This window comes from Syngnathus floridae, unplaced genomic scaffold (genome assembly GCF_059516105.1).
Source record: "Syngnathus floridae isolate MCC-2025c unplaced genomic scaffold, RoL_Sflo_1.0 HiC_scaffold_32, whole genome shotgun sequence".
NCBI lineage: Eukaryota > Metazoa > Chordata > Actinopteri > Syngnathiformes > Syngnathidae > Syngnathus > Syngnathus floridae.
The window spans coordinates 483,943-498,041 of NW_028284061.1; the positions used below are offsets into that span (position 1 = coordinate 483,943).

The following is a 14,099-nucleotide window of genomic DNA, read 5'->3' on the forward strand; positions in this document are numbered from 1 at the left end:
TAGTTTTGAATAAGCCACTCCTTCTCAAACAAGTAAACTCTGCCCATTTTGCGCAGTAGATGTTCTGTTAATATCTAGTATTTATACAAAGTCATAATTTAAATTGCTTTCAACCTTCATTCATCGGTTCAACCAACATTACTCGCTCTTATTACCAACTTGTATTGATTTAACTAAGCGTTTAATACTTCCTATCAGGTCTCAAATCGAGATTTGGCAAAATACAATTTCAGCAAATCCAATTTTGCCAGGGAACAAAAATAGATTAAATAAACTAAATAAGTCCTCTTCCCATTAAATAAATCAGAAAAGTCTGTCTTGTAACCAGTCCTCTTCAAACAAGTAAAGTCTGCCCATTTTGTGCCGTAGATTTTGTGTCTATGCCTAGTATTTAAACAAAATCATAATTTAAACGACTTCTTTCCTTCATTCACTTTGGAAATTTGGAATTGCAGCAAATCGAATTTTGCCAGGGAACAAAAATAGATCAATTAAACTAAATAAGTCTTCTTCCCATTAAATAAATTAAAAAAGTCTGTCTTGTAACCAGTCCTTTTCAAACAAGTAAAGTCTGCCCATTTTGTGCCGTCGATTTTGTGTTAATGCCTAGTATTTATACAAAATCATAATTTAAAGGACTTCATTCCTTCATTCACTTTGGAAATTTGGAATTGCAGCACATCAAATTTTGCCTGGGAAGAAAAGTAGATTAAATAAATTTAATAAGTCTTACTACTTCCCATTAAATAAATTAAATACGTCTTACTTGTTCCCACTCCTTTTCAAAACAGTAGTTTAAAACGAGGGCCCTTCACTCAATCTTTAACCTCAACCCCGCACGTTGTGTTGTATCTGTGAATGTTGGTTGTGGCCAAATGATAGTTTTCTTTCATTCGTTTAGGTTCCAAGAAAACTTGATGTAACTCTACTTTTAACTGCCGTTTCAGATAAGCGGGTATTACATCGCAGTCAAATGCCGCGGATATGACGTAATTGCCCGAACCTCCGCCAAAATTCAAATCTGTTGGCGCGATGGCCGTGAGCCACTGAGCAGCGACGATTATCAACAGAAATATCTTTATTTTCTGCTTGCAACTGGACCGTCTAGAGCGTACACGGTAAGTAACACTCATTGTGTTTAAGGAGATTTACGTTTGTAATAGCAGAAGTGTAGCCGCGTTGCGTTGTACGTGTGAAAATTGGTCGAGGCGAAATGTTAATGTTTAATTTCATTCCTTTAGGTTCCACGGTGTTTGTTGGCTGCAAGTTTTCCACTGCAAGAAGAGGCTCGTATCATTGACCAGGAGCGAGCTACAATGGTGAGTAGCCATAACATTTATGTTAAACACTTCCTATTTCATGTCTAACAGTACTTGATTTAACAAATAACCATAAATAAATACAGTGTGGGCACTGAAGTTAACATATGTGATTATACTGCCTAATCTGTCACGGAGTAGATTGTTGCAAAGTAATATAAGATCCAAAGTTGTAATTCAGAATAGTTTTCAAAAGAAGGCCATTAGAATTATATACAAGTCTGATTACCCTGAACAAGCTATTAATTAAATCACAAATTCTTCAATTCAAAGATTTGGTAGATTATCAGACAAATAATGTCTAACAGTAATTGATTTAACACATCACGATAAGTAGATTGAGTGTGGGCACTCTCAAGTTAACATATGTGATTATACTGCCTAATCTGTTACAGAGTATGTTGTTGCCAAGTAATGTAGAATAGATCCAAAGTAGTAATCCAGAATAGTTTTGAAGAGGCCATTAGAATGATAAACAAATCTGATTACCTTGAACATAATAACAAGCTAAGTGTTTAATATGTCCTATGAAGTCAAAATTGGGCACCATCATGTGGTGAAATTTGGAATTGCATCACATCCAATTTTGCCTGGGAACAAACAGATTACATAAATCTTAGTTTTGAATAAGCCACTCCTTCTCAAACAAGTAAACTCTGCCCATTTTGCGCAGTAGATGTTCTGTTAATATCTAGTATTTATACAAAGTCATAATTTAAATTGCTTTCAACCTTCATTCATCGGTTCAACCAACATTACTCGCTCTTATTACCAACTTGTATTGATTTAACTAAGCGTTTAATACTTCCTATCAGGTCTCAAATCGAGATTTGGCAAAATACAATTTCAGCAAATCCAATTTTGCCAGGGAACAAAAATAGATTAAATAAACTAAATAAGTCCTCTTCCCATTAAATAAATCAGAAAAGTCTGTCTTGTAACCAGTCCTCTTCAAACAAGTAAAGTCTGCCCATTTTGTGCCGTAGATTTTGTGTCTATGCCTAGTATTTAAACAAAATCATAATTTAAACGACTTCTTTCCTTCATTCACTTTGGAAATTTGGAATTGCAGCAAATCGAATTTTGGCAGGGAACAAAAATAGATCAATTAAACTAAATAAGTCTTCTTCCCATTAAATAAATTAAAAAAGTCTGTCTTGTAACCAGTCCTTTTCAAACAAGTAAAGTCTGCCCATTTTGTGCCGTCGATTTTGTGTTAATGCCTAGTATTTATACAAAATCATAATTTAAAGGACTTCATTCCTTCATTCACTTTGGAAATTTGGAATTGCAGCACATCAAATTTTGCCTGGGAAGAAAAGTAGATTAAATAAATTTAATAAGTCTTACTACTTCCCATTAAATAAATTAAATACGTCTTACTTGTTCCCACTCCTTTTCAAAACAGTAGTTTAAAACGAGGGCCCTTCACTCAATCTTTAACCTCAACCCCGCACGTTGTGTTGTATCTGTGAATGTTGGTTGTGGCCAAATGATAGTTTTCTTTCATTCGTTTAGGTTCCAAGAAAACTTGATGTAACTCTACTTTTAACTGCCGTTTCAGATAAGCGGGTATTACGTCGCAGTCAAATGCCGCGGATATGACGTAATTGCCCGAACCTCCGCCAAAATTCAAATCTGTTGGCGCGATGGCCGTGAGCCACTGAGCAGCGACGATTATCAACAGAAATATCTTTATTTTCTGCTTGCAACTGGACCGTCTAGAGCGTACACGGTAAGTAACACTCATTGTGTTTAAGGAGATTTACGTTTGTAATAGCAGAAGTGTAGCCGCGTTGCGTTGTACGTGTGAAAATTGGTCGAGGCGAAATGTTAATGTTTAATTTCATTCCTTTAGGTTCCACGGTGTTTGTTGGCTGCAAGTTTTCCACTGCAAGAAGAGGCTCGTATCATTGACCAGGAGCGAGCTACAATGGTGAGTAGCCATAACATTTATGTTAAACACTTCCTATTTCATGTCTAACAGTACTTGATTTAACAAATAACCATAAATAAATACAGTGTGGGCACTGAAGTTAACATATGTGATTATACTGCCTAATCTGTCACGGAGTAGATTGTTGCAAAGTAATATAAGATCCAAAGTTGTAATTCAGAATAGTTTTCAAAAGAAGGCCATTAGAATTATATACAAGTCTGATTACCCTGAACAAGCTATTAATTAAATCACAAATTCTTCAATTCAAAGATTTGGTAGATTATCAGACAAATAATGTCTAACAGTAATTGATTTAACACATCACGATAAGTAGATTGAGTGTGGGCACTCTCAAGTTAACATATGTGATTATACTGCCTAATCTGTTACAGAGTATGTTGTTGCCAAGTAATGTAGAATAGATCCAAAGTAGTAATCCAGAATAGTTTTGAAGAGGCCATTAGAATGATAAACAAATCTGATTACCTTGAACATAATAACAAGCTAAGTGTTTAATATGTCCTATGAAGTCAAAATTGGGCACCATCATGTGGTGAAATTTGGAATTGCATCACATCCAATTTTGCCTGGGAACAAACAGATTACATAAATCTTAGTTTTGAATAAGCCACTCCTTCTCAAACAAGTAAACTCTGCCCATTTTGCGCAGTAGATGTTCTGTTAATATCTAGTATTTATACAAAGTCATAATTTAAATTGCTTTCAACCTTCATTCATCGGTTCAACCAACATTACTCGCTCTTATTACCAACTTGTATTGATTTAACTAAGCGTTTAATACTTCCTATCAGGTCTCAAATCGAGATTTGGCAAAATACAATTTCAGCAAATCCAATTTTGCCAGGGAACAAAAATAGATTAAATAAACTAAATAAGTCCTCTTCCCATTAAATAAATCAGAAAAGTCTGTCTTGTAACCAGTCCTCTTCAAACAAGTAAAGTCTGCCCATTTTGTGCCGTAGATTTTGTGTCTATGCCTAGTATTTAAACAAAATCATAATTTAAACGACTTCTTTCCTTCATTCACTTTGGAAATTTGGAATTGCAGCAAATCGAATTTTGGCAGGGAACAAAAATAGATCAATTAAACTAAATAAGTCTTCTTCCCATTAAATAAATTAAAAAAGTCTGTCTTGTAACCAGTCCTTTTCAAACAAGTAAAGTCTGCCCATTTTGTGCCGTCGATTTTGTGTTAATGCCTAGTATTTATACAAAATCATAATTTAAAGGACTTCATTCCTTCATTCACTTTGGAAATTTGGAATTGCAGCACATCAAATTTTGCCTGGGAAGAAAAGTAGATTAAATAAATTTAATAAGTCTTACTACTTCCCATTAAATAAATTAAATACGTCTTACTTGTTCCCACTCCTTTTCAAAACAGTAGTTTAAAACGAGGGCCCTTCACTCAATCTTTAACCTCAACCCCGCACGTTGTGTTGTATCTGTGAATGTTGGTTGTGGCCAAATGATAGTTTTCTTTCATTCGTTTAGGTTCCAAGAAAACTTGATGTAACTCTACTTTTAACTGCCGTTTCAGATAAGCGGGTATTACGTCGCAGTCAAATGCCGCGGATATGACGTAATTGCCCGAACCTCCGCCAAAATTCAAATCTGTTGGCGCGATGGCCGTGAGCCACTGAGCAGCGACGATTATCAACAGAAATATCTTTATTTTCTGCTTGCAACTGGACCGTCTAGAGCGTACACGGTAAGTAACACTCATTGTGTTTAAGGAGATTTACGTTTGTAATAGCAGAAGTGTAGCCGCGTTGCGTTGTACGTGTGAAAATTGGTCGAGGCGAAATGTTAATGTTTAATTTCATTCCTTTAGGTTCCACGGTGTTTGTTGGCTGCAAGTTTTCCACTGCAAGAAGAGGCTCGTATCATTGACCAGGAGCGAGCTACAATGGTGAGTAGCCATAACATTTATGTTAAACACTTCCTATTTCATGTCTAACAGTACTTGATTTAACAAATAACCATAAATAAATACAGTGTGGGCACTGAAGTTAACATATGTGATTATACTGCCTAATCTGTCACGGAGTAGATTGTTGCAAAGTAATATAAGATCCAAAGTTGTAATTCAGAATAGTTTTCAAAAGAAGGCCATTAGAATTATATACAAGTCTGATTACCCTGAACAAGCTATTAATTAAATCACAAATTCTTCAATTCAAAGATTTGGTAGATTATCAGACAAATAATGTCTAACAGTAATTGATTTAACACATCACGATAAGTAGATTGAGTGTGGGCACTCTCAAGTTAACATATGTGATTATACTGCCTAATCTGTTACAGAGTATGTTGTTGCCAAGTAATGTAGAATAGATCCAAAGTAGTAATCCAGAATAGTTTTGAAGAGGCCATTAGAATGATAAACAAATCTGATTACCTTGAACATAATAACAAGCTAAGTGTTTAATATGTCCTATGAAGTCAAAATTGGGCACCATCATGTGGTGAAATTTGGAATTGCATCACATCCAATTTTGCCTGGGAACAAACAGATTACATAAATCTTAGTTTTGAATAAGCCACTCCTTCTCAAACAAGTAAACTCTGCCCATTTTGCGCAGTAGATGTTCTGTTAATATCTAGTATTTATACAAAGTCATAATTTAAATTGCTTTCAACCTTCATTCATCGGTTCAACCAACATTACTCGCTCTTATTACCAACTTGTATTGATTTAACTAAGCGTTTAATACTTCCTATCAGGTCTCAAATCGAGATTTGGCAAAATACAATTTCAGCAAATCCAATTTTGCCAGGGAACAAAAATAGATTAAATAAACTAAATAAGTCCTCTTCCCATTAAATAAATCAGAAAAGTCTGTCTTGTAACCAGTCCTCTTCAAACAAGTAAAGTCTGCCCATTTTGTGCCGTAGATTTTGTGTCTATGCCTAGTATTTAAACAAAATCATAATTTAAACGACTTCTTTCCTTCATTCACTTTGGAAATTTGGAATTGCAGCAAATCGAATTTTGCCAGGGAACAAAAATAGATCAATTAAACTAAATAAGTCTTCTTCCCATTAAATAAATTAAAAAAGTCTGTCTTGTAACCAGTCCTTTTCAAACAAGTAAAGTCTGCCCATTTTGTGCCGTCGATTTTGTGTTAATGCCTAGTATTTATACAAAATCATAATTTAAAGGACTTCATTCCTTCATTCACTTTGGAAATTTGGAATTGCAGCACATCAAATTTTGCCTGGGAAGAAAAGTAAATTAAATAAATTTAATAAGTCTTACTACTTCCCATTAAATAAATTAAATACGTCTTACTTGTTCCCACTCCTTTACAAAAAAGTAGTTTAAAACGAGGTCCCTTCACTCAACCTTTAACCCTATTTATTCACCTTCTAGGCTAAGTGTTAAAGGCTAAGTGTTAAAGGCTAAGTGTTAAAGGCTAAGTGTTAGAGGCTAAGTGCCAGAGGCTAGGCGCCAGAGGCGAGTTTTTGTGGGCTGAAGTTTTAGTGGGGTTAGTGTGAATACAATCCAAAAGAATACAACAGAATACAATACAATAGAATATAATACATAGATTAAATTCAATAGCTCTTACTACTTCCCATTAAATAAATTAAATACGTCTTACTTGTTCCCAATCCTTTTCAAAAAAGTAGTTTAAAACGAGGGCCCTTCACTCAACCTTTAACCTCAACCCCGCACGTCACATTGTGTTGTATCTGTGAATGTTGGTTGTGGCCAAATGATAGTTTTCTTTCATTCGTTTAGGTTCCACGGTGTTTGTTGGCTATGTTTTCCACTGTCAGAAGGATGAAAATACAAAGTACAACGCTTGGACGTGGGCGAAGACGTCACCGGTGAGTCCTTCCTTCCTATTTATTTACCTTCTAGATGCTAGAGGCTAAGTGTTAGAGGCTAAGTGTTAAACACAATACGAACAACACAACGATACTGCACTGAACAACACGATACCGCACTGAGAAACACGATACCGCACTGAACAACACGATACCGCACTGAACAACACCATCCCGCACTGAACACCATGCCACACTGAACAACACCATCCCGCACTGAACAACACCATGCCGCACTAAACAACACCATGCCGCACTGAACAACACCATGCCTCACTGAACGACACCATGCCGCACTGAAAGACACCATGCCGCACTGAACGACACCATGCCGCACTGAAAGACACCATCCCGCACTGAACACCATGCCGCACTGAACAACACCATCCTGCACTGAACAACACCATCCCGCACTGAACAACACCATGCCGCACTGAACAACATTATGCCGCACTGAACATTATGCCGCACTGAACAACACCATGCCGCACTGAACAACACCATGCCGCACTGAACAACATTATGCCGCACTGAACAACATTATGTCGCACTGAACAACACCATGCCGCACTGAACAACACCATGCCGCACTGAACAACATTATGCCGCACTGAAAAACACCATGCCGCACTGAACAACACCATCCCGCACTGAACAACACCATGCCGCATTGAACAACACCATGCCGCACTGAACAACACCATGCTGCACTGAACAACATTATGCTGCACTGAACAACACGATCCTGCATTGAACAACACCATGCCGCACTGAACAACACCATCCTGCACTGAACAACACCATCCTGCACTGAACAACACCACCCCGCACTGAACAACACGATCCCGCATTGAACACCATCCTGCACTGAACAACACCATGCCGCACTGAACAACACCATTCCGCACTGAACAACACCATGCCGCACTGAACAACACCATGCCGCACTGAACAACACCATGCCGCACTGAACAACACCATGCCGCACTGAACAACATCATGCCGCACTGAACAACACCATGCCGCACTGAACAACACCATCCCGCACTGAACAACACCATGCCGCATTGAACAACACCATGCCGCACTGAACAACACCATCCTGCACTGAACAACACCATCCCGCACTAAACAACACCATGCCGCACTGAACAACATTATGGCGCACTGGACAACATTATGCCGCACTGAACACCATGCCGCACTGAACAACACCATGCCGCACTGAACAACACCATGCCGCACTGAACAACACCATGCCGCACTGAACAACATTATGCCGCACTGAACAACACCATGCCGCACTGAACAACACCATGCCGCACTGAACAACACGATCCCGCATTGAACAACACCATCCTGCACTGAACAACACCATGCCGCACTGAACAACACCATGCCGCACTGAACAACACCATGCCGCACTGAACAACACCATCCCGCACTGAACAACACCATGCCGCATTGAACAACACCATGCCGCACTGAACAACACCATCCTGCACTGAACAACACCATCCCGCACTGAACAACACCATGCCGCACTGAACAACATTATGGCGCACTGAACAACATTATGCCGCACTGAACAACACCATGCCGCACTGAACAACACCATGCCGCACTGAACAACACCATGCCGCACTGAACAACATTATGCCGCACTGAACAACATTATGCCGCACTGAACAACACCATGCCGCACTGAACAACACCATGCCGCACTGAACAACACCATGCCGCACTGAACAACACGACGTCGCACTGAACAACACGACGCCGCACAGAACAACACGACGCCGCACAGAATAACACAATACCGCACAGAACAACACAATACCGCACAAACAGTTTTAGATATTACGTCGCAATCATGTGACGCGGACATGACGTCAATAGGCGGAACTCACGGCAAAATTATAATCCGTGGGCGTGGCTTGCAACAGGAAGTAGGAAAGCGGCAGTTCTGGCAAACAAGACACAGCTGTTAGTAACACGATGACTAACAAGGCAAATATTTTTGTTTTCAGCTTGCAACTTGACCGTCTAGAGCGTACAAGGTAATTACAACTGTTTTTTTTTAGCCCTGAAAAGCAAGGGAGTGTGGCGTTTGGGAGGAATGTCGAACTCGGCGTCTGCTTCCAGCCACAGACGCCAAATTTCGACGATTATTTCGACTGGTCAACGGTTGTAAATTATTGCGTTGACTAAAAACTTTATTTAACTCTACTCTTAACTTTGCCGTTTCAGATATGCGGGTATTACACCGCGGAAATGACGTCAATAGGCTGAACTCTCGCCAAAATTCAAATCTGTGGGCGCAATGGCCTTGAGCGAGACACCGGATACAAACACGACGATTATCAACAGAAATATCTTTATTTTCCGCTTGCAAGTGGACCGTCTAGAGCGTACACGGTAAGTACAACTCATTGTGTTTAAAAAGATTTACGTTTGTGTAGTTTGCGTTGCGTTGTATCTGTGAATGTTGGTTGAGGCTAAATGTTAATGTTTAATTTCATTCCTTTAGGTTCCACGGTGTTTGTTGGCTGTATGTTTTCCACTGCAAGAAGAGGCTCGTATCATTGACCAGCAGGAGCTACAATGGTGAGTACCCCTTTCGTCTTCCATTTATGTTAAACACTTCCTATTTCATGTCTAACAGTACTCGATTTAACAAATAACCATAAATAAATACAGTGTGGGCAGTCACGTTAACATATGTGATTATCCTGCCTAATATGTTTATCACAAATATGTCACTAATCACTAATATGTTTATTTGTTTATCACAACACCTTTGGACCTTCAGCAATCGATTATTTACCTTCATCTACATAGAGACAGAACGATGGTGTCTTAAACATCTCATTCATTTCACCAAATAACTTCACGCAGGTGGATAACGGCCGTCTCGGTCACGCTATGTTGCGTGATGCAGTTTTGAAGAACCAAATGCATTTATTCAATGAATAAGTCAAGCTAGTTCTATGTTTATGATGTTGTAAGTTACGGTACCGATTGAAGTTGAGTTCGAAGCCAGTGGAAAACAGCGCTGCGTTTGTGCTCTCCAGGTACAAATGTTGTGATCTCTGACTGACGACCGGGCGAGACTCGAGTAAGAGATGTCCAAACGAGCTCCGGCAGGGCGGGCCAAGGCGGAGCGAACGGACGCCCTTCAGGCCGCCAATGACGAGCTGAGAACCAAACTGATGGACGTCCAGTTAGAACTTCAGCAGGAGAAGAACAAGGTGAAAACCTCAACAGACAGACACTGCCTGCCTCCCTGCCTGCCTCCCTGCCTGCCTCCCTGCCTGCCTCCCTCCCTCCCAGTTTTCCCGATGTAGATTAGACATGCGTGTGCCATGACTGTGTCAGCCTACATCAACAAATGCACCGAGGACGTCAGCACCACTAAGAATATCATCACCCGGGGCAACCAACGACCCTGGATGACTGAGGAGGTACGTCAAACGCTACGAGCGCGGAACTCTGCCTTCAAGTCTGGCGACAAGGAGACACTGAGGACAGCGAGAGCCAACTTGAACCGTGCCATCAGGATAGCGAAGCGAGACCGCAGTCGAAAATTTCAGGATCGTTTCCACGACGTCAAAAACATCAGGAGTATGTGGCAAGGCATACGGGCGATTACAGACTACAACTCACCCTCCCCCCCCCCGGTGGGTGTAGTTGATGCTGACTTTCTAAATGGTCTAAATAACTTCTTTGGGAGGTTCGAGGCACTAAACGGCACTCCAGCAGTTAAAACTGTCCCCCATCAGGAAGAGGAGGTACTCTGCCTTGACTCCGCCGATGTGTTGAAGACCCTGAGGAGAGTCAACCCCTGTAAGGCCCCTGGCCCCGACAACATTCCTGGGCGTGTGTTCAGGGAATGTGCAAGTCATCTGGCTGGGGTCATCACAGACATTTTTAACACCTCGCTGGGCCAAGCCACAGTGCCGGCGTGCTTTAAGACTGCCTCCATCATTCCGGTGCCGAAGAAACCTCAAATCACCTCATTTAATGATTACCGGCCTGTTGCACTGACTCCGGTTATGATGAAGTGCTTCGAAAGGCTGCTTAAAGGTCACATCGTTTCCAGACTCCCCCTATTATTTGACCCGTTCCAGTTTGCCGACCGGCAAAACCGCTCCACTCAGGACGCCATCTCCTCCGTTCTTCACCTGAGCCTGGCTCACCTGGAGGAGAAGAACACCCATGTGCGGAGGCTGTTCCTGGACTTCAGCTCAGCGTTTAACACCATCATCCCACAGCATCTGGTAGGAAAATTGGAACACCTGGGCTTCAACACCCCCCTTCGCAACTGGCTGCTAGACTTCCTCACCAACAGACCTCAGTCAGTCCGGGTCGGACAGAACACCTCTGATGTCATCACCCTCAGCACAGGCTCCCTTCAGGGCTGCGTCCTGAGCCCCCTGCTGTGCACCCTGATGACACACGACTGCGTCCTCAGGTTCACCACCAATCACATCGTGAAGTCAGCAGACGACACAACGGTGGTGGGGCTCATCAGAGACAACAACGACCTGGACTACAGAGAGGAGGTGGAGCAGCTGGTGGGCTGGTGCAGAGAAAACAGCCTGATCCTGAATGAGGAGAAGATGAAGGAGATCATCGTCGACTTCAGGAAAAAACAGCCTCACCACGCTCCACTGATCATCAACAGCTCAGCTGTGGAGGTGGTCAGCACCACCAAATTCCTGGGGGTCCACATCACAGAAGACCTCACCTGGACTATGAACACTACGGCACTGGTCAAGAGGGCACAGAAGCGCTTGTACTTCCTGCGGAGGATGAGGAGAGCCCACCTGCCCCCACCCATCATGAGGACGTTCTACAGGAGCACCATAGAGAGCATTCTGACAAGCTGTCTCTCTGTGTGGTGTGGAGGCTGCACCGCCTCCGATTGGAAGAACGTGAGGAGAGTGGTGAGGACAGCAGAGAGGATCATAGGGGCTCCTCTTCCCTCCATTCAGGACATTTCATCTCAGCGCTGCATGTCCCGTGCCCGTAACATCATCAATGACCCATCACACCCCCACCATGGACTGTTCTCCCTGCTGCCCTCTGGGAAGAGGTTTGCAGCATCCGCTGCAGGTCCACCAGGTTCTGCAACAGCTTTTTCCCTGCTGTCATCAGACTGTTGAACACTAGAACTGTTGAGCTCTAAACTGAACTCTGCATCACACATTCACAGAACTGTACTTTATGACACTACGGACCTCTATCTTGCACTATCTCGCACTACCAACTTTACTGAACTTGTATAAACCCTTTAAATAGAAGTTTAATACATGGTTTAGCATTCCTCTGCACACTCTTGAATACTGTTTTGCCTACTTGCACTATTGCATAATTATCACTGCTGCACTTTATACTTATTTTTAATATATATATATATATATATATAGTATATATGTATATATATATATTTTCATAGGATATGTTACTTCTATTCAACTGCAATATCACTACTTTGTTGTAAGACGTATGCAACGGAATTTCGTTTTGTATGCACCATGTGCAGACAAGATGACAATAAAGTTTGTCTAAGTCTAAGTCATGTCAGGTCAGCTGTCTGGAGAGAGAGAGAAGTCAGGACCTGCGGGCGGAGCACCACCGTGCCACCGCCGCCATGACGGAACTCAAAAGCAAACTCCATGAGGAGAAGCAGAAAGAGTTAGCCATTACCAGGGAGACATTACTGCGGCAGCATGAAATGGAGCTGATGAGAGTGATCAAAATCAAATATGGAGAGATCCAGCGACTGAATGCCTTGGTCCTCAGCCTGAGGGACGGCTCCATGGACAAGGTGATCCGCTCTATCCGTGTCTGACTATCCGCACGCCACGTCGGGCTTCGATGCGGCCGCTACCGTATTGTGTAGCTTGTCCCCAGTAAGCGTCGCGGCGCTCCGTTGCGGTCTCAACGGCCCGGTGTGGCGCAATGTCTGCTCAGGTGAGGAGGGGGGGCGCTTTGCTGGCGGAGGTGGAGGAGACGCGGCGGTGTCGGGAGACCGAGCGGTGTCGCCTCCACCAGGAGCGCGGAAGAAGCCCTGGCAGCGGCCCAGCAGGCCTGGCAGTCCCGAGCGGCCGAGCTCCGATCGGCTCATCACCAGCATCGGGAGGAGCTGAGCCGAACCAAGAGAGACTGCGAGAGGGAGATCCGCCGACTGGTAGGACTGATCAGATGCGCGGTGCGTGGCTATGTTCCCAATTTCGTTGTATACCTGCAGTGCAATGACACCTAAGGCATTCTATTCTATTCTATTTCACAAGAAGAAAATGTCCGGTTGCTCGCTTCGCTTTTGTCACAGCAAAGGTGTTCTAGTCGATTCCAGAAAAAAATTGGCCGGTTGCTCTCTTTGTTTTTGTCACAATTCTGGCAAATGAGTTTGCCCGCCTGCCTGAGCGCTCCCCGTTTGTACATCCAGACGGATGAGATCAAGCTGAAAGACAGAGCGGTTAGTGTTTTGGATGAAGCCCTGGGGCCGGCCACGTCCACCGCCTTCAGCTGCAGACTCAGGCTGCCGAGCAGCAGATCGCTGCCCTGAGGGATTCCCAAAGGGCGGGCCTAAACTACCCTGGAAGTGGGGTCAACGCCGCTACTAGCAATCCTCTTCATTGCGTAAGCCACCTCATCACACACTTGCAGTACGCATGACTTAGTTCGTTGCTGGAGGAAGGTAGCACAAAAACAGTTTTGAACTTTGAACGAGTGCTTGTGTGTGTGTGTTGCGGGGCGTTTTCAGTCTCAGGAGGATCGGGACACGCGACGGTTTCATCTGAAAATCGCTGAGCTCAGCGCAGTCATCAGGAAACTGGAGGATCGAAACGCCCTGCTTTCTGAAGAGCGCAATGAACTGGTAATTTATTGACGGCACGCTTGAAGGTTTGCGCTACGTTTGATGCGCGCCATCCAGCGAGGCACCCATTGCGCTTGCTTATTAGTTGAGCGGCGCG

General features: G+C 42.7%; 1 protein-coding gene across 1 annotated transcript; it reads left to right on the top strand.

Annotated features, from left to right (window-relative positions):
• Window positions 1-9,289: 9,289 nt before the first annotated feature.
• LOC148378632 (janus kinase and microtubule-interacting protein 3-like) lies at window positions 9,290-13,735 on the top strand. Its single transcript, XM_088367757.1, has 6 exons — window positions 9,290-9,534; window positions 9,647-9,723; window positions 10,191-10,367; window positions 12,707-12,949; window positions 13,096-13,312; window positions 13,571-13,735. The coding sequence occupies exons 3-6, from the start codon at window positions 10,242-10,244 to the stop codon at window positions 13,576-13,578; spliced, it is 594 nt and encodes a 197-aa protein (XP_088223883.1). The 5' UTR covers window positions 9,290-9,534; window positions 9,647-9,723; window positions 10,191-10,241; the 3' UTR covers window positions 13,579-13,735.
• The last annotated feature ends 364 nt before the right edge of the window (window positions 13,736-14,099 follow it).

What these genes read in the sequence shown, in the direction of transcription:
- LOC148378632 (XM_088367757.1), top strand. Translation starts at nt 10,242, where the DNA reads ATGTCCAAACGAGCTCCGGCAGGGCGGGCCAAGGCGGAGCGAACGGAC. An exon ending in TTCAGCAGGAGAAGAACAAG is followed by an intron (nt 10,368 to 12,706) that starts GTGAAAACCTCA and finishes AAGTCATGTCAG; the next exon opens with GTCAGCTGTCTGGAGAGAGA. An exon ending in GGGACGGCTCCATGGACAAG is followed by an intron (nt 12,950 to 13,095) that starts GTGATCCGCTCT and finishes ATGTCTGCTCAG; the next exon opens with GTGAGGAGGGGGGGCGCTTT.